Here is a 25,017-nt window from a genome sequence, read left to right as displayed (position 1 = left end):
TTAGTTTTAAGTTTTAGCTTAGCAAAGCAAGACTGCTAGTTTGTAATGCAATGGCCAATTAGACCATATAAGACAAAGCAAAGCAACACTAGTCCTCTGGACGTTGACTTTTGAGTGTATGAGAATTGCCGACCAACCATAAGTGATGCCTCAATTCTTAATTACTGGGAACCAATAAAGAAAATTATAATTTCTTATTAAAATAGGAATTAAGTGCCGCTGCTCCTTTTTACTCTTTTGGGTACAAGTTATAACTTATGCTGATTTAGATTAGTAGGAAAATATGTATAAAAATTTGATATTTCATCCCAAAAAAATCACTTGCACAGTGTTTACATATATATGGATGCAATGTATTAGCATCTGAATTGATTAACTCATCAGCAACAAAAACAAAAGCTAATTGATCAGTTAATTGCACTGCAAATGAAACCTGATCAATGAAAACCTGATCAGAAAATCTTTACAAAAAGAATATGAAAATCACAACTAGGGCCTTAAAAGTCTTCATTTTCCTGCTTCTTTGACAAATGAATCTGGTGTGCTCCTGTCCATAACTTCACTGCTACCTTCCACTCCTCTACTTCCTTGGCCACCGCATTCATCGCCAATATCAACAACATTGTCACTCTTACTAGAACTCCCTTCACTTTGGTTGGTACCAATTTTCCCAGCTCTTTTTACCACAATAATAGCCAAGTGAAGCTGATTGTTGTTAGCCCGGAAAGACCAAACTTGGATTACATCACCAGGAACCAGTTTGTTTTCCCTAACAACCTTACCCCAAGTAGTTCTCAACACATACGTTTTTGTTTCTGAGTTTGACAGCGTCCACATAGTCAAGTTTATCCCTTCTTTATCTTCAAGCTTAAGACTCGGATCTATAAATGGAACTTTGAGGGCAGGCGATGGACCTTTTAAGGAACCCTGATCATGATTTTTCTTCTCTTTCCTCTCTTTAAGAGCTTCGATCTCACTAGGTGTGAGGAAATCGTTGCATAAGACTTGGTTTGGAGGCAATGAAAACCTGTTTAGACTGCCTTTTACATCACTTCTGAACAATTCCTTTTGTATGAGACATCTCAGCTCTGTACCATTCATCTGACCTATGATCATTTTCTTGAAATCTTCAGGCAAATCAAGACGATGGTGAAGAGTAGCACCCTTGTTGTTCTTGATGTACACCTTCTTCTTCTTGGGAGCAGCCCAATCTTTATCTCTATCATCATGATCATCATTGGATTTTCTTTTCAACCCATAATTATTACTCCTTCTATGCCCCTGAATATGATCATCATGAGTAGTAGCAGCAGCAGCAGTAGCAGGAGGGATGGTCTTCATTGTTGACTTTTGCCCAATATTAGAAGCAGTAGACCTTGGTTTCTTAGGGTATCCCTGCTGCACCCAATTGACATATTTGCCTTGAACCAAGCCAGGGACCAAGGGATGAAAATGGGGTGATGCATTTGGAGAAGAAGAAGAAACTTGTGGTGATGAGGAGGGTCTGCTCTGTATCTGGTGCTCCTCATTCTTCAATTGCTTCTTCTTTTCTCAGTTTTTTCAACAAGAACAGTGGCAACCAATGTCAATTGATCATAAGGACACAAAGAATCAAAATTCATGCCTTTAAAATCTTCCATTGTCAAATACCCCATCTTCCCTTTGTCTTCTGCTTCATCTCCTTCTCTTTTGCTCCTACTTGAGAGATTGAAAGAACCCAGTGAAGAAGAAGCCATGATCAACAAAACAAATTGGCAGAGAACCGAAAAGGAAAATCTTTGTTCTAGTAGATGAGAAATTGAATGAAGTAAACTGTGAAGTGAAAGCGATCAACAAAAACGAAGTAACGAAAAGTGAGATGGGTCTGCTATCCTTATATAATCTCTCATACAGTCCTTGTCCGATTAGGGTATTTAATTCTTGTCCTATCAGGAAAATAAATCAAGAAAAGAGAAAACTTGGGAGCCAAGCTAATTTCAGTCCAACTCCAACGGTAACTAAATCAGATGAATATCTTGATGGAGAGAGTATGAAAGTAACATAGTGTGAACGCCGCAAAATAGAAACTCTGTTATTCAGGTCAATGTGTGATTGACGCTTTAAAAACATTAGTGGCTAAAATATAGGGATGCTATTATTTAATGAGGTTTTTTAGGTTTTAGACATAAATTTTTTTTCACTTTTGGAAAAAGCCAAAGCTTTTTCAAAAAAGACAAAAAAACTACTCAACTTTCAAATCAAAGACATGCAAATGTATTGGATTCCTTAGGAAATCTAAAAATAAATAAGGGCATTTTTGTCCATTTTTGCTTCTTTTAAAATTTTTCTCTCTCCTTTTTTGCTTATTAATGCCATATTATTTTGAATATTTTAATATTTTCACAACAAAAATTTAAATACATAAATAACCTACAAGTTTGATTGATGGAGATTATTTATTTATTTGGTGGGTTCTTTATTTTTTAACGGTGAAATAAGAATTACAAAAATTCTAATTAAAAAAAAAATTAAGGAGATTATTGGTCAAATTTGGAGAAGAACAATATGCCAATCTGGGGAAGATTTCTAAGATAGAAATTAATGAGCATGCATCCATTTTAGTTAACAAACAAACTTGCCACATCACTGATTTACATAAATTTTAACAATATACTTTGTTACATTGAAAATCCAAGATTCTGCCCCAACGAATGACATGTATTAGCACAAATTGATCGTCTTCAATCATGCACATGATACTTCAGACCGAACAAAGAAGAGGCCAGAAGGACCATCACTGGGCAGCAATGCTAACTTCAGAACAGTTGCAGCACCTTCTTCAACAGACAAGATGCCAGTATTGAACGTTATATCTGTCTTGACATAGCTGGGGCAGACAGAATTGATGCGGAAGTTGGGGTATTTCTTGGCTAGAATCCTTGTATATGCATTTATTGCCGCTTTTGAGACTCTATATGCAGGATAAACAGGCCAGCCCTTGCTTTCAATTGAACCCTCCTTGAAGTCTTTTAGTAGCTGTGTCAATACCTCATCTACTCTCTCTTCTGTTAGGTATTCGGAATCCTAAAAACGCCTTTAACCCAGTCACTTGGTATGTTCTCTAACTTCCCCGTGGAGGAAGAAACGTTAACAATTCTTGGTGAATCGGATAACTGGAGGAGTGGAATAAGTGCTTCAGCTGTTCTTTTAGTGCCATAGTAATTTATTTGCAAGCATTCTTCTGTCAACGGGTATGTTTCAGTCAGAAATTTAGTCCAATCAATGTTTGCTCCTTCCTGCATCAGTACGCAGAAAATTATTCTTTGGCCCTGTTCTTATAAACCCACCTCAAACAAGAAAGTATGGTAATTAAAAGCTACACAGGCGCATCACAGTGAAAATACTATTCAGATCAAAGGAGTAAAAGGAGAACTCATATCTAGATTTTCTTTCAGATAAAAAGCTATCAAAGTTTCTGAATGTGGAAACTTTCACCAGGCAAGAAAAGTGAATCCATATAAGATAAGCAATGTATTTGTTAACTCTAACTTGATTCATATCTGTTCTAGGAAGCATCAGAATCTCAAATATATGTGCATTAGACTATTGAAGTATCTTAAGGAATTCTGGAATGGCACAACACAGATCATTTTCCCCTTGGAAAAAAGGCAAGGCATTAACCCCAACCTCGCAAACAGACCCTTGGCCAAACCACAGATAAAGTTAATTTTGCACATTAGCAAATTGAAGAGTAACTTTTTGATATAGCTATTGATAAGGTATTGTGTTAATAATATCAAGATGAAGTCTAACCAGAATCAAACAGCAACATATATAGCCAACATTAGAAGCTTCCCTCCTCAAACATCACCTTTAGTGTGTGGTGGAACAACAAAAAAAGAAATGTACAACTTACCCCACCACCAGAATTTTCTGAAGCTTTAAAAGCATCAGAATCCAGTCCGACACCACCAATCCCTGCATTGTTCACCTGTAGATAATCTAATTCTTAGCTTCTGAAGCACCCTAAAAATAAAAAGGATAGGTTTTTTCAGAAGTATCCTATCTAGAAAATACAGAGAAAAAGAAAGTTGAGAGATCCTTTGATTACTATGTTGGTCTTTCTTCTTATAACTAACAACAAAGTTCAAGGCCCATAAACGGCTTAGCTTTGAAGGCCAAATATGCTAGTGTGCCAAACCCATTAATGCCAGCCACTAATCTTTCTGGGGTAACTTATAAATTGAACAGAGGGATCAAATCAGATATGGGAGAAGAACTCAAAGACCGATTGACGGACAAAATTCAACTCTCACAATAAGATGATGGGTTCGTGCCAACCACTCAATTTTACAGTCTCAACATCAACTCATCTAGGCTTATATTCAAAGGGAAATTGGATTTGACGAATTAAATTGAAAAGACAGAAACTTTTCAGGAAGTGAGCTTTGATCTTACCAAGATATCGAGTTTCCCAAGCTGGGTTTTGATGAAATCTGCCAAAGAAGCAACGCTTGCGGGGTCCGCCACATCAAGTTGATGAAAAACCACTTGACCTGTGAGGCCAGACTCTTTGAGTTTATCAAAAGCTTCAAGACCCCTCTTTTCATCTCTAGCAGTTAAGACTACAGTGATTCCATTTGAGGCCAACTGCCTGACAGTTTCTAACCCAATCCCTTTGTTTGCCCCTGTAACAACTGCATATCTGAAAGAACAGAAGAAGAAAGCAACAACAAATTCAGGGATGAAAGTGAAACAAAAGAGATAAATTTTCGTATGGAGATACCTCTTTGTTGCTTCGGCCATTGATGATTTGAGAGACTCTGCAATTTCGAAGCTTTCGACTTTCAATAATTTTGAAAAGAAGTTGACACTTTTAAGTGGGCCCCAACTGAGTAACAAATGCTTAAAGTAGGCCCTGTTCTCAATGGTGAGTTTGTTGATATAAGAATTAAAACAAATAAATAAATGGAAAAGAGAACTTTTAAGTAGGCCCCATTTCACTCTTGTAGTCTCCATAATGCACCACGTGTTCATACCCCATTGCACTTGATTTTGCAATTACAGTCAAGCCTCTTGGTTTGGTATGGAGCAGGACTGAATTAGATTGGTGTTAGATTTGCACGAATGTTTACCATTATGCAAATCTAATGATTATCTTATGCTTTTGTAAGCTAAGCTGCTGGGTGGGGACGAATGAGTACGCGGACAATATCCTTCCACGTATAGCTAATTAATCTGGAATCACAACGGAATATTATCTCTTTGGACCAATAGGAGTATCTGTAATAGGAATTTAACTCCTTATTTTGATTCCAAAAGGCAAACGGAGTTTTTCCTAGGATATATTGTTGAATTCTTCTGTATTTCGGACCTTATTTATGCACTTACATATGAAAAGTGCACTAATTAAGATCTTCTAAAGAGCCTATATACTTTTGGGTCTTGCTCAAGTGATTTTATATTTTTATTAGTTTTTAGTCAATGAGGAAAGCAATTATGTCCTTTGTTAGATTGGATTTAGGAAAGTACACTTTTGCCCTTATTGGCAAAAAAGTGATATAGCAAAAAAAGAAAAAAATAAAAGTAACTATTTTTTTTTTTTGGTCATGAAAGTAATAATAAGTTAATAACTGGGTTTGGTGAGATATAGTGAGATATGACATCATTGCATGCACAACATTTTTATTTTTGAGATATGACCTCATTGCATACACAATATGAATGAATAAGATGGTAAGCCTAAATGTATCTTTCATAACGTAAAGTTGTTGGAAAGCCTTATTCTTTTATAACGTAAACAGAAGGAGCCTTTTTTTTTTTTTTTTTTTAATAAATTTTTTATAACGTGAAGTTGTTGGGAAGCTTATGTATTTTGAGTATTATATTCAAATCGATTCGTTTGTTCCTATAATGTTTTCTAGAAGTCATTGAATGGGAAAGATGGAACAACATTTGCTTGGATTTTTATTTTGGAGTATTAAGAAAAAAGAGGGGGCTAGTGACGCAAGTGCCCACGTTGTTCATAACATGCCAAGTCTGAAGTAGTTTTGCATTTGACATTGGTGAATTTGGCTGCTCCAATCCAATAACATGATTGTTAAAGAGACTCATGTTGTCTTTTTCTTTATTAAACAAACAATTGAATGTTCAATTCTTCAGTACACCTACGTCATTTCTTAATTAATAACGGATTGTCAATAACGTGTTAATATAATTATTGTCAACATGTCCATAAGAAGTATATACCGAAATGATATTGATAATTTCGATCAAAGGATGGACATCAATCACATAGAATTTCTTATTATAATAATGTAAATGATAATATGGGTTTAAGAGCCAGTTGATAAGTAGAAATGTAAACAAGCAATGTATTAGGGATGCAATCATACAGAACTATTGAATCTATGCCATCCCCGAGTCATGTTGAATGTAGAAAGAACTTAAAAAGGATCTATTGCTGGGTCCATATACTTTGTTACATTAAAAGTTCAAGATCCTGCCAAATAAATGACATGTATTTAATTTGCATAAATGGATCATCTTCAATTAAAAATCTGACACTTCATAGTGATCAAAGAAGGAGCCAGAAGGGCCATCATTGGGCAGCAATGCTAACTTCATAACCCTTGCAGCCCCATCTTCGACAGGTAGGACACCGGCATTGTAGTTTAGATCTGTTTTGACAAAGCCAGGGCATAACGAATTGATACGAAAAGTGGGGTACTTCTTTGCTAGAATCCTTGTATATGCGTTCAGTGCAACTTTCGAGACTATATAGGCAGACAAACGAGAAGGCCAGCCCTTACTTTCAAGTGAACCCTCCTTGAAATCTTTTAGAAGCTCGGTCAGTACCTCATCTACTCTCTCTTCTGTTAGGTTTTCGGCATCTGTAAAAACTCCTTTAGCCCAGTGGCTTGGTATGCGCATTAACTTCCCCATGGAAGACGAAACATTAACAATTCTGGGTGAGTCAGATAACTGGAGGAGTGGGATAAGTGCTTCAGCTGTTCTTTTAGCACCATAATAGTTTATTTGCAAGCATTCTTCTGTTAACTCATAAGTTTCAGTCATTAGTTTACTACCAACTTCTCCTCTCCCCTGTATCAGTAAAAACAAATTTATTATTATGGTCTCTATAGCCCACACCCACCACAAACAAGAAAAATGTTGACCAAAGTTTGAAATGAACATCACAATGAAAATTTTTCAAGCCATACATTGAAACTTTCAGGTTTTGATGGCTATTGAAAAATTTAATTCGAAAGACTTACCATTACCAAAGACTTTACTAAAGCTATAAGGGCATCAGCATCTCCGATGGCTCCACTAATCCCTGCATTGTTCACCTGTGCAAAGCCAACTGTCTCACTATCTATTTTAATTTAGCAAAGAAAATAGAAAATGCAATTAAAAGAAAGTTGGTAGATCCTCGGGTTACTAAGATAATCTATATGGTTCTATACCCAACCATCAGGGCATTGCCAAATCCCTTAACTCCAGCCACTGATCTTTCTAGGGTACTTGTAAATTGTACAGAGGGTTCATATAATCTAGTTAGACTTAAGAAGTAAAATCTTCCACAACTGGAAGTGGACACAATAAGCAAGCATGATATGATAAATTTACAGTCTCTAATGTAACCTTCACCTGTGTGGATATTGTGTAAGCCTGAGACTTTTAATTATTTCAAAAGACCAAAACTTTTTCAAGAAACCTGCAGCTATGATCATACACATACCAAGATATCGAGTTTCCCAAACTGGGTTTTGATGAACTCTGCCAAGGAAGCAACAGTAGCAGGGTTAGCCACATCAAGTTGATGAAAAACCACTTGACCTGAGAGGCCAGACTCCTTGAGTTTCTCTGCAGCTTCAAGACCCCTTTTCTCATCTCTGGCAGTTAAGACTACAGTGAATCCATTTGAGGCCAATTGCCTCACAGTTTCCAATCCTATGCCTTTGTTTGCTCCAGTAACAACTGCATACCTGAGAAAACACAAACACCAAATTCATAACACAAAAAATAGTGAGAAATTGTTATGGAAGCAGTACTTCAAAGCATAGAGGACTTTAAAGTGCTACCTCTTTTTTTCTTCTGCCATTGATATATTCGAAACGGGACGGTTTGTGAGAATTGAGATTAATTAAAAGAAGGAAGGAGCCTTCTTTTCTTTTATAGTGTAATGTTCTTGGAAAGCCTTTGAATTTTTTGAGGTCTATATTCAAATAAATAATAATGAGAAGAAGAAATTTTTTGATTCGTTTGTTCCCATATAAATACTGGATGTTTTCTAGAAGGAAAAGAACAGGGGTGGTGACGCAAGTGCTTAACTCAACTCAACCATCAACTAATTGTATGGCATGTTTACTAATCCGTAATAAGATTAGGAGGAATAGAATTGAGGATGAATTGAATTGATGAGGAGTTAGATTGAGGAGAATTAGATTCTAGATTCCTATTGAAGTTGTTTATTAAATCATATGGATTGATGGAAGTTAAGATTCCAAATTCCTGTCTTTTTGTGGGTGCCACTCGCATTTTCATTCCTCCATGTGAAGTAAACATAGGAGTATCTATAATAGGAATTTAACTCCTTATTTTGATTCCAAAAGGCAAATGGAGTTTTTCCTAAGATGTGTTGTAGAATTCTTCTACATTTCGGGCCCTATTTATGGACTTATACGTGAAAAGTGCACTAATTAAGATCTTCTAAAGAGCCTATAAACTTTTGGGTCTTCCTCAAGTGATTTTATATTTTTGTTAGCTTTTAGTCAATGAGTAAGCCCCTTATGGCCTTTGTTAGATTGGATTTAGGAAAGTACAATTTTGCCCTTATTGACAAAAAAGTGGTATAGCAAAAAATGAAAAACGTAAAAGTAACTTCTTCTTTTTTGGTCATGAAAGTAATAATAAGTTAATAACTGGGTTTGGTGAGATATAGTGAGATATGACATCATTGCATGCACAACATTTTTATTTTTGAGATATGACATCATTGCATACACAACATGAATGAATAAGAAGATGGTAAAAGCCTAAATGTATCTTTCTAGGAAAAAAGCAAGGGTAGGAAATGAGACTAAACATAAGGAGCCTTATTTTCTTTTATAACGTGAAGTACTTGGAAAGCTTTTGTATTTTGGGTATTATAATGTTTTCTACAAGTCATTGAATGGGAAAGATGGAACAACATTTGCTTGGATTTTTGTTTTGGAGTATTAAGGAAAAAGAGGGGGCTAGTGACGCAAGTGCCCACGTTGTTCATAACATGCCAAGTCTCAAGTAGTTTTGCATTTAACATTGGTGAATTTGGCTGCTCCAATCCAATAACATGATTGTTAAAGAGACACATGTTGTCTTTTTCTTTATTAAACAAACAATTGAATGTTCAATTCTTCTGTACACCTACATTAATTCTTAATTAATAACGGATTGTCAATAACGTGTTAATATAATTGTTGTCAACATATCCATAAGAAGTATATACCGAAATGATATTGATAATTTCGATCAAAGGATGGACATCAATCACATAGAATTTCTTATTATAATAATGTAAATGATAATATGGATTCAAGAGCCAATTGAGAAGTAGATATGTAAACAAGCAATGTATTAGATCCTTCAATCAATTCCAGATGTGGAAGATAATTTCATAGAGATGCAATCATACAGGACTATTTAATCTATGCCATCCTCGAGTCATGTTGAATGAAGAAAGAACTTAAAAATGATCTGTTGCTGGGTCCAAATATACTTTGTTACATTAAAAGTTCAAGATCCTACCAAATAAATGACATGTAATTAATTTGCATAAATGGATCATCTTCAATTAAAAATCTGACACTTCATACTGAACAAAGAAGGAGCCAGAAGGACCATCATTGGGCAGCAATGCTAACTTCATAACCCTTGCAGCCCCTTCTTCGACAAGCAGGACACCGGCATTGTAGGTTATATCTGTTTTGACAGAGCCAGGGCATAACGAATTGATTCGAAAAGTGGGGTACTTCTTTGCTAGAATCCTTGTATATGCGTTCAGTGCAACTTTTGAGACTACATAGGCAGACAAAGGAGAAGGCCAGCCCTTACTTTCAAATGAACCCTCCTTGAAGTCTTTTAGAAGCTCACTCAGTACATCATCTATTCTTTCTTCTGTTAGGTTTTCGGCATCTGTAAAAACTCCTTTAGCCCAATGGCTTGGTATATGCATTAACTTCCCCAGGAAAGACGAAACATTAACAATTCTCGGTGAGTCAGATAACTGGAGGAGTGGGATAAGTGCTTCAGCTGTTCTTTTAGCACCATAATAGTTTATTTGCAAGCATTCTTCTGTTAACTCATAAGTTTCAGTCCATAGTTTACTACCAACTTCTCCTCTCCCCTGTATCAGTAAGAACAGACTTATTATTATGGTCTCTATAGCCCACACCCACCACAAACAAGAAAAATGTTGATAAAAGTTTGACATGCACATCACAATGAAAAATTTTCAAGCTAGAGAGGAAGAAAGCATGATAACTTATGTGCATAATTTATTTTATTTATAGCAAAGGGCTTCAAAAAAAAAATATGGATAGAGCGCAGAAAGATTTATCAGGTGAGATAAGTAAATCCAGAAAGGTAGCAGCTTATTGGAAAACTCCCAAATCAATTAATCAGATCATTTCCCCGACTAAAAACGGCAAAGCACTAAGCGAAACAGATCTTTGGCCAAACCAGAGATCAATTGAAATTTTCACATTAGCACAAACATTGAAGGTTTTTTTTATTTTTTTTATTTTATGAACTAGGGGGGATCAAACCCCAAAACAAACAGACTACGAACTGCCAGCACAAACTAAACGGGTTCTAACAACCCCTAACATATCATCAATCAAGAAGGAGCTAATCCAGATAGGCGCAGAGGCAAAATAGCACACTCCCGAATCCACATTACAGCCATACATTGAACCTCTTAGGTTTTGATAGCAATTGAAAAAATTAATTCGAAAGACTTACCATTTCCGAAGACTTTAATAAAGCTATATAGGCATCAGCATCTCCTGTGGCTCCACCAATCCCTGCATTGTTCACCTGTGCAGAGCCAACTGTCTCACTATCTATTTTAATTTAGAAAAGAAAAGAAAAATGTAGAAAATGCAATTAAAAGAAAGTTGGTAGATCCTCGGGTTACTTCGATAATCTATTTGGTTCTATAACCAACCATCAAGGCATTGCCAAATCCCTTAACTCCAGCCACTGTCTTTCTAGGGTACTCGTAAATTGTATAGAGGGTTCATATCATCTAGTTAGACTTAAAAAGTAAAATCTTCCACAACTGGAAGTGGATGATCAATAAGCAAGCATGATATGATCAATTTTACAGTCTCTAATGTAACCTTCACCTGTGTGGATATTGTGTAAGCCTGAGACTTTTAATTATTTCAAAAGACCAAAACTTTTTCAAGAAACCTGCAGCTATGATCATACACATACCAAGATATCAGTTTCCCAAACTGGGTTTTGATGAACTCTGCCAAGGAAGCAACAGTAGCAGGGTTAGCCACATCAAGTTGATGAAAAACCACTTGACCTGGGAGGCCAGACTCTTTGAGTTTCTTAGCAGCTTCAAGACCCCTTTTCTCATCTCTGGCAGGTAAGACTACAGTGAATCCATTTGAGGCCAATTGCCTCACAGTTTCCAATCCTATGCCTTTGTTTGCCCCAGTAACAACTGCATACCTGGAAAAACAAAAACACCAAATTCATAACACAAAAATGATAAGCAGAAACAATGAGAGGGAATGGAGATGTGACAAGGAACCAAAGCATAAAGGACTCTGAAGTGCTACCTCTTCGTTGCTTCTGCCATTGATGATTCGATATGGGACGGTCTGTGAGAAATGAGACTAAACAGAAGGAGGCTTCTTCTTTTGTTTTATAGTAAAATGTTCTTGAAAAGCCGTTTGTTCCTATACTGGAGAAAGAAAAGAATGCTTTGCCTGTAATGTTTTCTAGAAGTCATTGAATGGGAAAGATGGAACAACATTTGCTTGGAGTATTAAGGAAAAGGATGAAGATAGTGAGTATCAATATTCCAAGAACATCATTAATTGGATGCAACTTTTTTGGTTGAGTTAGTTGGATGCATTATTTTTGCAAAATTAAATATTTGAGAGCATATATAAAAACAATCGTATACCACTTTACTAGCTACATTTTTAATTGAGGTGAGCCCTATATATGGAAGTCTTATCTCTGTGGGCACTTGAAAAAAATAAATCTACATGAGTAATTGAAGAGCTAGCGTAAGTCAATGATGGGGATGTACGCACGTGATAAGCAATGTCTGCACATCGGAATATAGATATTATTGGGGCAATTAGAATATAGTAGATGAAGTAAACATAAGAGTATATGTAATAGGAATTTAACTCCTTATTTTGATACCGAAAGGCAAATGGAGTTTTTCCTAAAATGTATTGTAGAATTCTTCTATATTTCGAACCTTATTTATGGGCTTACATGTGAAAAGTGCACTAATTAAGTTCTTCTAAAGAAACCTAGATACTTTTGGGTCTTGCTCAAGTGATTTTATATTTTTGTTAATTTTTAGTCAAAGAGTAAACCCATTATGGCCTTTGTTAGTTTGGATTTAAGAAAGTACAATTTTGCCCTTATGACAAAAAAAGTGGTATAGCAAAAAAAGAAAAACGTAAAAGTAACTATTTTGTTTTGGTCATGAAAGTAATAATAAGTTAATAACTGGGTATGGTGAGATATAGTGAGATATGACATCATTGCATCCACAATATGAATGAATAAGAAGATAGTAAAAGCCTAAATGTATCTTTCTCGGAAAAAATCAGGGGTGAGAAATGAGACTAAACAGAAGGAGCCTTATTTTCTTTTATAACGTAAAGTTGTTGGAAAGCCTTTATATTTTGAGTATTATATTCAAATCGATTCGTTTGTTCCTATAATGTTTTCTAGAAGTCATTGAATGGGAAAGATGGAACAACATTTGCTTGGATTTTTGTTTTGGAGTATTAAGGAAAAAGAGGGGGCTAGTGACGCAAGTGCCCAAGTTGTTCATAACATGCCAAGTCTCAAGTAGTTTTGCATTTAACATTGGTGAATTTGGCTGCTCCAATCCAATAACATGATTGTTAAAGAGACCATGTTGTCTTTATCTTTATTAAACAATTGAATGTTCAATTCTTCTGCACACCTACGTCATTTCTTAATTAATAACGGATTGTCGATAATGTGTTAATATAATTGTTGTCAACATGTCCATAAGAAGTATATACCGAAATGATATTGATAATTTCGATCAAAGGATGGACATAAATCACATAGAATTTCTTATTATAATAATGTAAATGATAATATGGGTTCAAGAGCCAGTTGATAAGTAGAAATGTAAACAAGCAATGTATTAGAGATGCAATCATACAGGACTATTGAATCTATGCCATCCCCGAGTCATGTTGAATGTAGAAAGAACTTAAAAAGGATCTGTTGCTCGGTCCAAATATACTTTGTTACATTAAAAGTTCAAGATCCTGACAAATAAATGACATGTATTTAATTTTCATAAATGGATCATCTTCAATTAAAAATCTGACACTTCATTGTGAGCAAAGAAGGAGCCAGAAGGGCCATCATTGGGCAGCAATGCTAACTTCATAACCCTTGCAGCCCCATCTTCGACAGTTAGGACACCGGTATTGTAGGTTATATCTGTTTTGACAAAGCCAGGGCATAACGAATTGATACGAAAAGTGGGGTACTTCTTTGCTAGAATCCTTGTATATGCGTTCAGTGCAGCTTTCGAGACTACATAGGCAGACAAACGAGAAGGCCAGCCCTTACTTTCAAGTGAACCCTCCTTGAAATCTTTTAGAAGCTCGGTCAGTACCTCATCTACTCTCTCTTCTGTTAGGTTTTCGGCATCTGTAAAAACTCCTTTAGCCCAATGGCTTGGTATATGCATTAACTTCCCCAGGGAAGACGAAACATTAACAATTCTGGGTGAGTCAGATAACTGGAGGAGTGGGATAAGTGCTTCAGCTGTTCTTTTAGCACCATAATAGTTTATTTGCAAGCATTCTTCTGTTAACTCATAAGTTTCAGTCATTAGTTTACTACCAACTTCTCCTCTCCCCTGTATCAGTAAGAACAAACTTATTATTATGGTCTCTAAAGCCCACACCCACCACAAACAAGAAAAATGTTGACCAAAGATTGAAATGAACATCACAATGAAAATTTTTCAAGCCATACATTGAAACTTTCAGGTTTTGATAGCTATTGAAAAAATTAATTCGAAAGACTTACCATTTCCAAAGAGTTTAATAAAGCTATAAAGGCATCAGCATCTCCTATGGCTCCCCCAATCCCTGCATTGTTCACCTGTGCAAAGCCAACTGTCTCACTATCTATTATAATTTAGCGAAGAAAATAGAAAATGCAATTAAAAGAAAGTTGGTAGATCCTCGGGTTACTAAGATAATCTATTTGGTTCTATAACCAACCATCAAGGCATTGCCAAATCCCTTACTCCAGCCACTGATCTTTCTAGGGTACTCGTAAATTGTACAGAGGGTTCATATCATCTAGTTAGACTTAAAAAGTAAAATCTTCCACAACTGGAAGTGGATGATCAATAAGCAAGCATGATATGATCAATTTTACAGTCTCTAATGTAACCTTCACCTGTGTGGATATTGTGTAAGCCTGAGACTTTTAATTATTTCAAAAGACCAAAACTTTTTCAAGACACCTGCAGATGATCATACACATACCAAGATATCGAGTTTCCCAAACTGGGTTTTGATGAACTCTGCCAAGGAAGCAACAGTAGCAGGGTTAGCCACATCAAGTTGATGGAAAACCACTTGACCTGAGAGGCCAGACTCTTTGAGTTTCTTAGCAGCTTCAAGACCCCTTTTCTCATCTCTGGCAGTTAAGACTACAGTGAATCCATTTGAGGCCAATTGCCTCACAGTTTCCAATCCTATGCCTTTGTTTGCCCCAGTAACAACTGCATACCTGGAAAAACAAAAACACCAAATTCATAACACAAAAATGATAAGCAGAAACAATGAGAGGGAATGGAGATGTGACAAGGAACCAAAGCATAAAGGACTCTAAAGTGCTACCTCTTTGTTGCTTCTGCCATTGATGATTCGATATGGGACGGTCTGTGAGAAATAAGACTAAATAGAAGGAGGCTTCTTTTGTTTTATAGTAAAATGTTCTTGAAAAGCCGTAATGTTTTCTAGAAGTCATTGAATGGGAAAGATGGAACACCATTTGCTTGGAGTAGGTGGTAACCGGAATTTTTACTCAAACCGCAAGTTCTCAAACATTCACAAAAATATAAATTCACAACCTAAATAAATAAATACACAACCTCAATTTCTCAAACATATATAAATTCACAATCTCATCAACTTCTCAAGCATTCACAACCTAAGAAAATTAAAGTTACAATTCTAAGCATTCCAATTAAAGTTAAACTTCTCAAGCATTCCAATTCCAAATCCTTTAAAGTTATAAACCAAAAGGAAAATGCAAAGCAAAATGAATTAAAGTTACAACAAAAAAGAAAAATCAAATTCAAAGTTAATTAAAGTTACAAACTAAAAGGAAAATGCAATGCACCAATGTTACAAACTAAAGTTACAAACTCAAGTGTTGGTGGTGAGTGGATTTGAAGAACTTTTTCCTTGTAAAATTCAACTTCATCATCCTGTCAATTTTGAAAATCAAATGAACTACGGTTGATTTTTGCGATTTTTCGGTTTTTCGGTTTAAAATGTCACCCCTAGCTTGGAGTATTAAGGAAAAGGATGAAGGTAGTGACGCAAGTGCACACGTTGACAGACCAGAGAGACCTTTCAACAACCTGTCGAGTACTTCCCCAATGGGGCCCCTAAAAGGGGCTCAACCACCGTTGGAGTATATAGGCAAAAAAGTCGTAGCATGCAAAGTCGTAAGTAGTTTTGCATTGAACATACCAATTGTCTTTTTTCTTTATTAAACAATTGAATACAATAATATTGATGGATTGACGGATTGACGGATTGTTGGATAATCAATTCTTCTCTATCCCTACATTATTTCTTAAATTATGACAGATTGTCGATAAAGTATTAATATAATTGTTGTCAACATATCTATAACAAAATATACTAAAATGTTATCGATAGTATCGATCAAAGGACGGATATCAATCACGTAGAATTTCTGGTTGAATAATAATGTAAATGATAATACGGGTTCAAGAACCAGTTGATAAGTAGAAATGTAAACAAGCAATGTATTAGATCCTTCAATCAACTCCAGATGTGGAAAATAATTTCACAGAGATGCAAATTGCAATCATACAGGACTATTGACATTGTATGTCGTCCTCGAGTCATATTGAATGTAGAAAGAACTTCAAAAGGATCTGGTGCTAGTTCCAAATATAATTTGTTACATTAAAAATTCAAGATCCTGCCAAATAAATGACATGTATTTAATTTGCATAAATGGATCATCTTCAATTAAAAATCTGACACTTCATACTCAACGAAGAAGGAGCCAGAAGGGCCATCATTGGGCAGCAATGCTAAATTCATAACCCTTGCAGCCCCTTCTTCGACAGGTAGGACACCGACATTGTAGTTTATATCTGTTTTGACAAAGCCAGGGCAGACCGAATTGATACGAAAAGTGGGGTACTTCTTTGCTAGAAATCCTTGTATATGCGTTCAGTGCAGCTTTTGAGACTATATAGGCTGACATAGAAGAAGGAAAGCCCTTACTTTCAAGTGAACCCTCCTTGAAGGCTTTTAAAAGCTCAGTCAGTACCTCATCTAGTCTCTCTTCTGTTAGGTTTTCTGCATCAGTAAAAACTCCTTTAGCCCTACCGCTCGGTATGTTGTTTAACTTCCCCATGGAAGACGAAACATTAACAATTCTCGGTGAATCGGATAACTGGAGGAGTGGGATAAGTGCTTCAGCTGTTCTTTTAGCACCATAATAGTTTATTTGCAAGCATTCTTCTGTTAACTCATAAGTTTCAGTCACTAGTTTACTAAAATCAACTCCTCCTATTTCCTGTATCAGCAAAAACAAACTTATTATTATGGTGCCTATTGCCCACCACTTACACACGCACCCCAAACAAGAAAAACGTTGATTAAAGTATGCCAAATCACAGATCAGTTTAAATTCTCACTTCGGCACATACATTGAAGCTTATAGTTTTTTTATAGCTATTGATAAAAAAATTGTGCAAAAGACTTACCGTGGCACCGGAGGCTACAGAAGCTTTAAAAGCATCACCATCTACTATGCTTCCACCAATCCCTGCATTGTTCACCTGTGCAGAGTCCAACTGTTTCACTATCTGTTTTCTTTTAGCAAAGAAAAGAACAGAAAATCTTTATAGAAAATGAAAGGAAAAGAAAGTTGATAGATACTCTGATTACTCTTACAATCTCTTTGTTGTTAAAACCAAACTAACCATAAAGGCCAATGCCCTTTAAAGAAGCCCAATAATTATGCCACTTTGCCAAACCCCGTAACTCCAGCCACTGATCTTTCTAGGGTACTTATAAATTGTACAGAAAGGGATCATATCATATATGAAAAGATTCCAGGAAACAAAAACAGAGTGGCAGACTGGTAGTTATGTGAGACTTGTTCTGTTCTTCAAAAAGCCTAAGACTTCTAATTATTTCAAAGATTAACTTGTTGAAGATATTACTAAGCTAGTTATTACTTGGTTTGCTATTTTTATTTTCCAATTCCATATTTCATCTCCTCCAACTAAATCGCATTCGGATTAAGAGTTAGATTCAAAAGACAGAAACTTTTTCAAGAAACCTGTAGCTATGTTCATATACATACCAAGATATCGAGTTTCCCAAACTGGGTTTTGATGAAGTCTGCCAAAGAAGCAAGAGCAGCAGGGTCAATCACATCAAGTTGATGAAAAACCACTTGACCTGAGAGGCCAGACTCTTTGAGTTTATCAACAGCTTCAAGACCCCTCTTCTCATCTCGGGCAGTTAAGACTACGGTGAACCCATTTAAGGCCAACTGCCTTACAGTTTCCAATCCTATACCTTTGTTTGCTCCAGTAACAACTGCATACCTAAGAAAACACAAACACCAAATTCATAGAAACAAAAACAATTAAAGGGATTGGAAATCGGACAGGGAAACAAAGCATAAAGAAGTCTAAAGTGCTACCTCTTTGTTGCTTCTGCCATTGATAGATTCGAAACGGGACGGTCTGTGAGAATTGCGATGTGTGTTAAACAGAAGGAGCCTTCTTTTCTTTTATAGTGAATGTTCTTGGAAAGCCTTTGAATTTTGAGGTCATATTCAAATAAATAATATGAAGAAGAAAATTGTTGATTCTTTTGTTCCTATATGCTTATAGTGTTTTCTAACAGTAATTGGAAATTGTGGCGACAGAGGGACCAAATTTTGTTTTTAAGATTTTTAAGGAAAAGAATTTTGGTGAAGGCAGTTGCAGGGCAGAGTAAGCAGTTTCGCATGCAAAGACTGGTGGTTTTGATTAGTCTAATTGACTAATAATGTAAATAATAATATCCTATAGAAACATGGATCAACTAATTTCATAAGAAACAAATCTTACCTTTTCTGTCTTTTTCTCACCTTACTTTTTCATCCCCACTAGATATAAAATGCACACATTAATTTACTTGTGGCAACCTTCACCTTTTGATAGGAAAAAAATCTTAAACCGGACCGCCGCACCGGTATCACTCAAATAAGGGTGAGACCCTCTGAATGTGGGTCTTAACTCTTTGTGAGTGTGAATTCACATGCGGCCGTCCTGCTCAAGAATTGAATTTATGCTTTTTGTGTGGGTGTTATTTGTATTTTCCATTTCTCAATGTAAAATAAACAGGGGAGTATCCGTAATACAAATTTAACTCCTTATTTTAAATCAGAAAGACAAATTGAGTTTTTCCTAAAATTTATTGTAGAATTCTTCTATATTTCGAGTCCTATTTATAAGCTTACATGTGAAAAGTGCACTAATTAAGATATTCTAAATACCCTATATACTTTTGGGTCTTGCTCAAGTGATTTTATATTTTTGTTAGCTTTTAGTCAATGAGTAAGCCCATTATGGCGTTGGTTAGTTTGGATTTACAAAAGTACAATTTTGCCTTTATTGACAAAAAAGTGGTATAGCAAAAAACCGAAAACGAAAAAGTAACTTCTTCTTTTTTGGGTCATGAAAGTAATAATAACTGCGTTTTGTGAGATATAGTGAGATATGACATCATTTGAATAGGAAAGTTGGAACAGCATTTGCTTGGATTTTTGTCTGTAGAATTTTCGTTAAGGAAAAGGACGAAGGTAGTGACGCAAGTGCACACGTTGACAGACCAGAGAGACCTTTCAACAACATGTTCACAAGGGCTTCCCCAATGGGGGCCCTAAAAGGGTCTCAACCACCATTGGAGTGTACAGGCAAAAAAGTCGTAACATGCGAAGTCTTTAGTAGTTTTGCATTGAACATGACAATTGTCTTTTTCTTTATTAAACAATTGAATACAATAATATTAACGGAATGAGGGATTGACGGATTGTTGGATAATCAATTCTTCTCTATATCTACGTCATTTCTTAATTAATGAAAGAATTGTGGATAAAGTGTTAATATAATTGTTGTCAATATATCCATAACAAAATATAAAGAAATGTTATCGATAGTATCGATCAAAGAACGGATATCAATCACATAGAATTTTGATTGAATAATAATGTAAATGATAATATGGGTTCAACAGTCAGTTGATAAGTAGAAATGTAAACAAGCAATGTATTAGATCCTTCAATCAATTCCATATGTGGAAGATAATTTCACAGAGATGCAATCATACAGGACTATTGTATGTTGTCCTCGAGTCATATTGAATGTAGAAGGAACTTAAAAAGGATCTGGTGCTGGGTCCAAATACACTTTGTTACATTAAAAATTCAAGATCCTGCCAAATAAATTACATGTATTTAATTTGCATAAACGGATCATCTTCAATTAAAAATCTGACACTTCATACTCAACAAAGAAGGAACCAGAAGGGCCATCATTGGGCAGCAATGCTAACTTCATAACCCTTGCAGCCCCTTCTTCGACAGGTAGGACACCGACATTGTAGTTTATATCTGTTTTGACAAAGCCAGGGCAGACTGAATTGATACGAAAAGTGGGGTACTTCTTTGCTAGAATCCTAGTATATGAGTTCAGTGCAGCTTTTGAGACTATATAGGCTGACAAAGAAGAAGGAAAGCCCTTACTTTCAAGTGAACCCTCCTTGAAGTCTTTTAAAAGCTCAGCCAGTACCTCATCTAGTCTCTCTTCTGTTAGGTTTTCTGCATCAGTAAAAACTCCTTTAGCCCAACCGCTCGGTATGTTGTTTAACTTCCCCATGAAAGACGAAACATTAACAATTCTCGGTGAATCGGATAACTGGAGGAGTGGGATAAGTGCTTCAGCTGTTCTTTTAGCACCATAATAGTTTATCTGCAAGCATTCTTCTGTCAACTCATAAGTTTCAGTATTTAGTTTACTCCAATCAACTTCTCCTCTTCCCTGGATCAGTAAGAACAAACTTATTATGGTGGCTATTGCCAACTAATTACACAACCACCCGAATCATACCAGACTGGTGATGTAACACAGATCATTTCCCCTACTAATTGCCATAGCATTAAGCCAAACCACAGATCAATTTAAATTTTCACATTAAGCACATACATTAAAGCTTTAAGTTTTTGGTAGCTATTGATAAGAATTATCTGAAAGACTTACAAAGGCACCAGACTCTACTACAGCTCTAAAGGCATCAGGATCTGCTGTGCTACCACCAATCCCTGCATTGTTCACCTGTGAAGAGTCCAACTGTTTCACTATTTGTTTTACTTTGCAAAGCAAAGAAAAAAACATCTAGAAGATGGAATTAAAAGAAGGTTGGTAATGCTTTGATTACTTGGATAAACTATCTGCTATAACCAACCAATGCCCTTCAAAGAAGGCCAATAAGTATGCTACTTTGTCACACCACTTAATTCCAGCCACTGATCTTTCATATAGTTAGAGTTAGATTTAGGCTTCAAAGTAAAATCTTCCACAACTGGAAATGGACACAATAAGCAAGATATAGATCACTCAATTTTACATTAACCCTGCATCTATAATCATACATACCAAGATATCGAGTTTCCCAAACTGGGTTTTGATGAAGTCTGCCAAAGGAGCAAGACTAGCAGGGTTAGCCACATCAAGTTGATGAAAAACCACTTGACCTGAGAGGCCAGACTCTTTAAGTTTCTCAACAGCTTCAAGACCCCTCTTCTCATCTCTGGCAGTTAACACTACAGTGAATCCTTTTGAGGCCAACTGCCTGACAGTTTCCAATCCTATGCCTTTGTTTGCCCCAGTAACAACTGCATACCTGGAAAAACAAAAGAAAAAGCACCAATTTTATAACAAAAATAGGAAGGCAAAAAGGAAACAAAAACAATAGTGAGAAATTGTTATAGAAGTAATCAAAGGGCGTGGACTCTAAGGTGCCACCTCTTTCTTGCTTCTGCCATTGCTGATTCGTTTATTGGATCGTCTGTCTGTGAGAAATGAGACTAACAGAAGGAGCCTTGTTTTGGGTTGTAATATAATGTTATTGGAAAACCTTTGCATTTCAAGTTTTATATTCAAATAAATAATAATAAGAGCAAGAAAATTGTTAAGACTCGTTTGTTCCTATACTGGAGAGAGGATGCTTGCTTCGAATGTTTCCTAGAACTAATCTGATGGGAAAACAACATTTGTTTGGATTTTTCTTTTAAGAAAGAAGGAAAAGAATGGGGGTGGTGACGCAAGTGCCCCCATTCGCCCCCATTGTTTAAGCATTTTGGTGGTGGTGGCAGAGCAGAGAGAGCTTAACTCAACCATCAACCACATGCCATGTCTGAAGCAGTTTCGCCGGCAAGATTGGTGAATTAACCGCTCCAAAATTACATAATTGTTAACGAGACCTATGTTGTCTTTTTGTTTTTTTTAAACAATTGACTGCAGAAGTTCGCAATTGTGCTACTACAATTTAAGTTGCATAATATTGAATAATAAATTCTTCTCTACACTTATTTCTTAATTAAATGATGGATTGCCAATAACGTGTCAATATCATTGTCTCTGACATATGTCTAACCAAATATACCGAAATGTTATCAATATACCATCGATAATATCGATCAAAGGATGGACATCAATCACATAGAATTTCTGACTGTATAACAATGCAAATGATAACATGAGTTCAAGAGCCAGATGAATAGTAGAAATGTAAACAAACAATGCACCAGATCCTTCAATCAATTCCAGATGTGGGAGATAATTTCACAGAGATGCAATCATAGAGGACTATTAGATAGAGAATGTTGCACAATTGAATGTGGCTACAACAATAAGCATCATATATGCCATCCTCTTATTGAATCTAGAAAGAACTTAAAAAGGATCCGCTGCTAGTTCCAAATATACTTAAATTACATCAAAGTTCAAGATGCTGCCCAACAAGTGACATGTATTAAATTTGCATAAATGGATCATTTTCAATCAAAGATCTGACACTTCATACTCAACAAAGAAGGAACCAGAAGGGCCATCATTGGGCAGCAATGCTATCCTCACAACCCTGGCACCACCTTCTTCGACAGGCAAGACGCCGGCATTGGAGTTTAGATCTGTTTTGACAAAGCCAGGGCATACCGAATTGATACGAATATCGGGGTACTTCTTTGCTAGAATCCTTGTATATGCGTTTAGCGCAGCTTTTGAGACTATATAGGCAGACAAAGAAGAAGGCCAGCCCTTACTTTCAAGTGAACCCTCCTTGAAATCTTTTAGAAGCTCAGTCAGTACCTCACCTACTCCCTCTTCTGTTAGGTTATCAGCATCAGTAAAAACTCCTTTAGCCCAATCACTAGGTATGTTCTTTAACTTCCCCAAGGAAGAGGAAACATTAACAATTCTCGGTGAGTCAGATAACTGGAGGAGTGGGATAAGTGCTTCAGCTGTTCTTTTAGCACCATGGTAGTTTATTTGCAAGCATTCTTCTGCCAACTCATAAGTTCCTATCTTTAATTTACTCCAATCAACTTCTCCTCTTTCCTGCATCAGTAAGAACAAACTTGTTATGGTGGCTATTGCCAACCACTTACACCCATCCCAAACAAGAAAAATGGTGATCAAAGTTTGACATGCACATCACAATGAAAATATTTCAAGACAGAGGAAGACATCAAGAGAACTTACATTCATATTAAGCACATACATTGAAGCTTTTAGTTTTTGATAGCCATTGATAAAAATTATGCAAAAGACTTACCATGGCACCAGAGTCTACTACAGCTTTAAGAGCATCACCGTCTACTTGGCGTCCACTAATCCCTGCATTGTTCACCTGTGCAGAGTCCAACTGTTTCACTATTTGGGTTCTTTTAGCAAAGAAAAGAACTGAAAATTTTTCTAGAAAATGAAATTAATTGGAAGAAGGTAGATCCTCTGATTACTTGGATAAATCTCTTTTGTTGTTACAACCAAACCAACCACAAAGGCCAACAATTATGCCTTTCCCAAACCCCTTAACTCCAGCCACTGATCTTTCTAGGGTACTTGTAAATTGTACAGAGAGAGATCATATGGCATATATATGGAAAGAATTCCACACACACACACACACAAAACACAAAAAAAAAAACAATGTGACAGACATAGAGTCAGATTTGATAGTAAAATCTTCCACGACTGGAAGTAGTCACAATAAGCAAGCAATATATGGATCAGCCACTCAATTTTACAGTCTCTAATATATCCTTCACCTGTGTGGATATTGTGTGCGCCTAAGACATAATTATTTCAAAAGACAGAAACTTTTTCAAGAAACCTGCAGCTATGATCATACACATACCAAGATATCGAGTTTTCCAAACTGGGTTTTGATAAACTCTGCCAAGGAAGCAACAGTAGCAGGGTTAGCCACATCAAGTTGATGAAAAACCACTTGACCTGAGAGGCCAGATTCTTTGAGTTTCTCAACAGCTTCAAGACCCCTTTTCTCATCTCTGGCAGTCAAGACTACAGTGAATCCATTTGAGGCCAATTGCCTCACAGTTTCCAATCCTATGCCTTTGTTTGCTCCAGTAACAACTGCATACCTGAGAAAACACAAACACCAAATTCATAACACAAAAAATAGTGAGAAATTGTTATGGAAGCAGTACTTCAAAGCATAAAGGACTTTAAAGTGCTACCTCTTTGTTGCTTCTGCCATTGATATATTCGAAACGGGACGGTCTGTGAGAATTGAGATTAATTAAAAAGAAGGAGCCTTCTTTTCTTTTATAGTGTAATGTTCTTGGAAAGCCTTTGAATTTGGAGGTCTATATTCAAATAAATAATAATGAGAAGAATCAATTTTTTGATTCGTTTGTTCCTATATAAATACTGGATTGAGGATGCTTCTAACGTTTTCTAGAAGGAAAAGAATGGGGGTGGTGACGCAAGTGCTTAACTAAACTCAACAATCAACTAATCTTATGTACGGATTAAGAGGAATTGAATTGAGGAGAGGTTAGATTGAGGAGAATTAGATTCTATATTTTATTGAAATTATTTACTAAATCATATGAATTGAGGGGAGTTATATTCCAAATTTCTATTAAAGTTGTCTATTAAACTATATGAAATTAGGGTAGGAATTGTGCTAATTATTAAAATGTCCTTATTGTCAGTAAAAATAGATGATAAATTTGAAAATTTGAAAATTGTATGAGAATATCCGATATAATGAGTAAAAAAATGAATTTTTAATAGATTTGTTCTCTTGAATCTCCTAAAAGGATTTAATTCCTAACTTTATGTAGGCTCCACCTACTTTTTCTGATTGACTAGTAATGTAAATAATAATATCATGTTGAAACATGGATATCGTAATGACTGATCTC

General features: G+C 35.9%; 6 protein-coding genes and 2 pseudogenes across 8 annotated transcripts; all 8 read right to left on the bottom strand.

Annotated features, from left to right (window-relative positions):
- Positions 1 to 461: 461 nt before the first annotated feature.
- Positions 462 to 1,802, bottom strand: LOC148917266 (B3 domain-containing protein At2g31420-like). The gene has a single exon (XM_089053255.1). The coding sequence runs from the start codon at positions 1,339 to 1,341 to the stop codon at positions 508 to 510; it is 834 nt and encodes a 277-aa protein (XP_088909381.1). The 5' UTR covers positions 1,342 to 1,802; the 3' UTR covers positions 462 to 507.
- Positions 1,803 to 2,551: 749 nt separating this feature from the next.
- On the bottom strand, positions 2,552 to 4,998 carry LOC107881183 ((+)-neomenthol dehydrogenase-like; annotated as a pseudogene). The gene is made up of 4 exons (XR_001677817.2): positions 4,766 to 4,998; positions 4,438 to 4,684; positions 3,896 to 3,970; positions 2,552 to 3,275 (listed from the first exon to the last, which is right to left on the bottom strand). The product of XR_001677817.2 is annotated as a (+)-neomenthol dehydrogenase-like (transcript).
- Positions 4,999 to 6,259: 1,261 nt separating this feature from the next.
- On the bottom strand, positions 6,260 to 8,222 carry LOC103331918 ((+)-neomenthol dehydrogenase-like). Its single transcript, XM_016794368.2, has 4 exons — positions 8,067 to 8,222; positions 7,724 to 7,970; positions 7,257 to 7,331; positions 6,260 to 7,083 (listed from the first exon to the last, which is right to left on the bottom strand). Exons 1-4 carry the CDS (start codon positions 8,084 to 8,086, stop codon positions 6,532 to 6,534), a joined length of 894 nt encoding a protein of 297 aa, XP_016649854.2. The 5' UTR covers positions 8,087 to 8,222; the 3' UTR covers positions 6,260 to 6,531.
- A 1,359-nt stretch (positions 8,223 to 9,581) lies between these two features.
- LOC107880115 ((+)-neomenthol dehydrogenase-like) lies at positions 9,582 to 12,008 on the bottom strand. The gene is made up of 4 exons (XM_089053438.1): positions 11,820 to 12,008; positions 11,460 to 11,709; positions 10,987 to 11,061; positions 9,582 to 10,369 (listed from the first exon to the last, which is right to left on the bottom strand). The coding sequence occupies exons 1-4, from the start codon at positions 11,837 to 11,839 to the stop codon at positions 9,818 to 9,820; spliced, it is 897 nt and encodes a 298-aa protein (XP_088909564.1). The 5' UTR covers positions 11,840 to 12,008; the 3' UTR covers positions 9,582 to 9,817.
- Positions 12,009 to 13,311: 1,303 nt separating this feature from the next.
- On the bottom strand, positions 13,312 to 15,287 carry LOC103331875 ((+)-neomenthol dehydrogenase-like). The gene is made up of 4 exons (XM_089053437.1): positions 15,135 to 15,287; positions 14,778 to 15,024; positions 14,311 to 14,385; positions 13,312 to 14,137 (listed from the first exon to the last, which is right to left on the bottom strand). Exons 1-4 carry the CDS (start codon positions 15,152 to 15,154, stop codon positions 13,586 to 13,588), a joined length of 894 nt encoding a protein of 297 aa, XP_088909563.1. The 5' UTR covers positions 15,155 to 15,287; the 3' UTR covers positions 13,312 to 13,585.
- A 986-nt stretch (positions 15,288 to 16,273) lies between these two features.
- Positions 16,274 to 18,538, bottom strand: LOC107880120 ((+)-neomenthol dehydrogenase-like; annotated as a pseudogene). Its single transcript, XR_016127397.1, has 4 exons — positions 18,223 to 18,538; positions 17,878 to 18,124; positions 17,273 to 17,347; positions 16,274 to 17,082 (listed from the first exon to the last, which is right to left on the bottom strand). The product of XR_016127397.1 is annotated as a (+)-neomenthol dehydrogenase-like (transcript).
- Positions 18,539 to 19,810: 1,272 nt separating this feature from the next.
- On the bottom strand, positions 19,811 to 22,064 carry LOC103331876 ((+)-neomenthol dehydrogenase-like). Its single transcript, XM_016794367.2, has 4 exons — positions 21,590 to 22,064; positions 21,221 to 21,467; positions 20,825 to 20,899; positions 19,811 to 20,605 (listed from the first exon to the last, which is right to left on the bottom strand). The coding sequence occupies exons 1-4, from the start codon at positions 21,607 to 21,609 to the stop codon at positions 20,051 to 20,053; spliced, it is 897 nt and encodes a 298-aa protein (XP_016649853.2). The 5' UTR covers positions 21,610 to 22,064; the 3' UTR covers positions 19,811 to 20,050.
- Positions 22,065 to 22,406: 342 nt separating this feature from the next.
- Positions 22,407 to 24,484, bottom strand: LOC103331916 ((+)-neomenthol dehydrogenase-like). Its single transcript, XM_016794366.2, has 4 exons — positions 24,325 to 24,484; positions 23,982 to 24,228; positions 23,400 to 23,474; positions 22,407 to 23,182 (listed from the first exon to the last, which is right to left on the bottom strand). The coding sequence occupies exons 1-4, from the start codon at positions 24,342 to 24,344 to the stop codon at positions 22,628 to 22,630; spliced, it is 897 nt and encodes a 298-aa protein (XP_016649852.1). The 5' UTR covers positions 24,345 to 24,484; the 3' UTR covers positions 22,407 to 22,627.
- Positions 24,485 to 25,017: the final 533 nt, after the last annotated feature.

This window comes from Prunus mume, linkage group LG5, assembly GCF_029339155.1.
Source record: "Prunus mume cultivar Tortuosa linkage group LG5, ASM2933915v1, whole genome shotgun sequence".
NCBI classification, from domain to species: domain Eukaryota; kingdom Viridiplantae; phylum Streptophyta; class Magnoliopsida; order Rosales; family Rosaceae; genus Prunus; species Prunus mume.
This window is presented reverse-complemented; position numbering and strand designations above follow the sequence as displayed.